Genomic DNA, 1,610 nt, shown 5'->3' with positions numbered 1-1,610 from the left:
GCGGTATTGTGACAAGCGTCATGCCTCATTTGGCATTGTTTGACATTCAGTTCCGCCAAGAAGGCCAATTCGTCATCCCATGTCATGGTGGCCATGCGGCAAGCGGGTTCGAGTGCGGTACTTCCGCCAGCCACTGTGTTACGCTTGGTATTGTGCGCACTAACAATCAAATTTTTAGTTTCTTGTGTCAGTGAGGCTAAGGCTGCATTTTGGCACGACGATGCAAAATTCTATAAAACAAGATTGTTAGTTGATAATTTTCATATGGATTTGCTCTGCTAATATCCTCAGCCACATCTTACCCCAGTATTATTGCATGCTATATGTTGGCCAGAACTACACAAGGATGTATCACAGTAATTTGTGGCGGAAACAATTTCAAAAGCCGCCACTAAAATAGCGAATAGCACAAATTTTAATTGCATTGTGAACGTTTAAGTGAGAACAACGGTATAACTGATAATGTGTCTAAAGTTGGACTGTAGACAATTTCTGAGTCAAATGAAGTTTTATAGGTTTTTTTCACTTCTACTCCGAATAGAAACAGATAACAATTTCTGCAAGACTTACATATTTGCCTAGTCAATACAACAAGCGTATTGTAGGTATGTCTTAATATGTGTGTATGTATGTACATATGTACATATGTATATTTGCAGGGGACTTTTACGCTCAATAACAATGCGAAATTTTTTCATAAACAAATAATATCTTAACTTTTAATTATTCGTATATGTATACGCTATAATTTACATATAATGCTTCGGCAGTGTATTATCAGGTGTCGATTATGTACATACATACATACATACATGTGTATGTGTGCAGAAATTTTTTTTGAATTCTTATTCGTCACGTCTTAATGATATGAAAGCAATACAGCAATTTGGAACTGTTTCGATAGGAATTAAAGTAACTTATGCGATAAAATCGAAGATTCTTCTGAAAGTAAAATTAATGATAAAATGTAATGGGAATTCGACGCAGAGTTCTGCTTTTCGCTTAGAATACAAGCACATATTTTCAGTGAAATTTCAACTACACATTTCCAGAATTTTGTAGTAAAAAGTCATTATCACATCTGTTTTATATTTAAACGACAATTTATCAACGTCTTTTTCAGCTAATTTTTGTTAGTCTGGTAAACTTTGTTTATAAACAGCTGATTCGTAGCTGTTTGCCTATAAAAAACAGAAAGTGCCTTGCGGCAGCGGGGGATTTAAAATTGAATAAATATCGAACAGGTAATTGAAGTGTACCAACTACTAGAGAAATTATCAAGTTTGCCACCTAATGATTCGGTTATCGGTAAATCCAAAATAAAAAAATTTACACAAATAGAACTGCCGAAAAGGTGAGGTGAATCTTCTGAACACACCTTGTTATGATTTCACCATGACTTGAATAAGCTTTCAAGATTTAATTTTCTGAATTTCAGAAAGTAAAAATCGTCCGGGTACTTGTTAAGAAGATGGAAAAGCTCTAATAACTTCCAATAGTGATGAAGAAGTGATATCGTGGTGATAGGCGATAAAATTATATTCCAATTGCTGGCAGGGTATGTTGAAATGTACATACATATGTAGATACTTAAGTAAACACATTTTTTA

The 1,610-nt window shown here is 34.4% G+C and overlaps 1 protein-coding gene across 1 annotated transcript; it reads right to left on the bottom strand.

The window, feature by feature from the left end:
• Nucleotides 1–5: 5 nt before the first annotated feature.
• LOC108364803 (venom allergen 5-like) lies at nt 6–480 on the bottom strand (the record flags this gene model as incomplete). The annotated part of the gene is made up of 2 exons (XM_017618649.1): nt 303–480; nt 6–230 (listed from the first exon to the last, which is right to left on the bottom strand). Coding segments are annotated over exons 1-2 (348 nt in total), but the record flags the coding sequence as incomplete, so codon positions are not given.
• Between the last annotated feature and the right edge of the window lie 1,130 nt (nt 481–1,610).

This window comes from Rhagoletis zephyria, unplaced genomic scaffold (genome assembly GCF_001687245.7).
Source record: "Rhagoletis zephyria isolate East Lansing unplaced genomic scaffold, Rhagoletis_zephyria_1.1 Rzeph_scaffold_01674, whole genome shotgun sequence".
Lineage (NCBI taxonomy): Eukaryota > Metazoa > Arthropoda > Insecta > Diptera > Tephritidae > Rhagoletis > Rhagoletis zephyria.
This window is presented reverse-complemented; position numbering and strand designations above follow the sequence as displayed.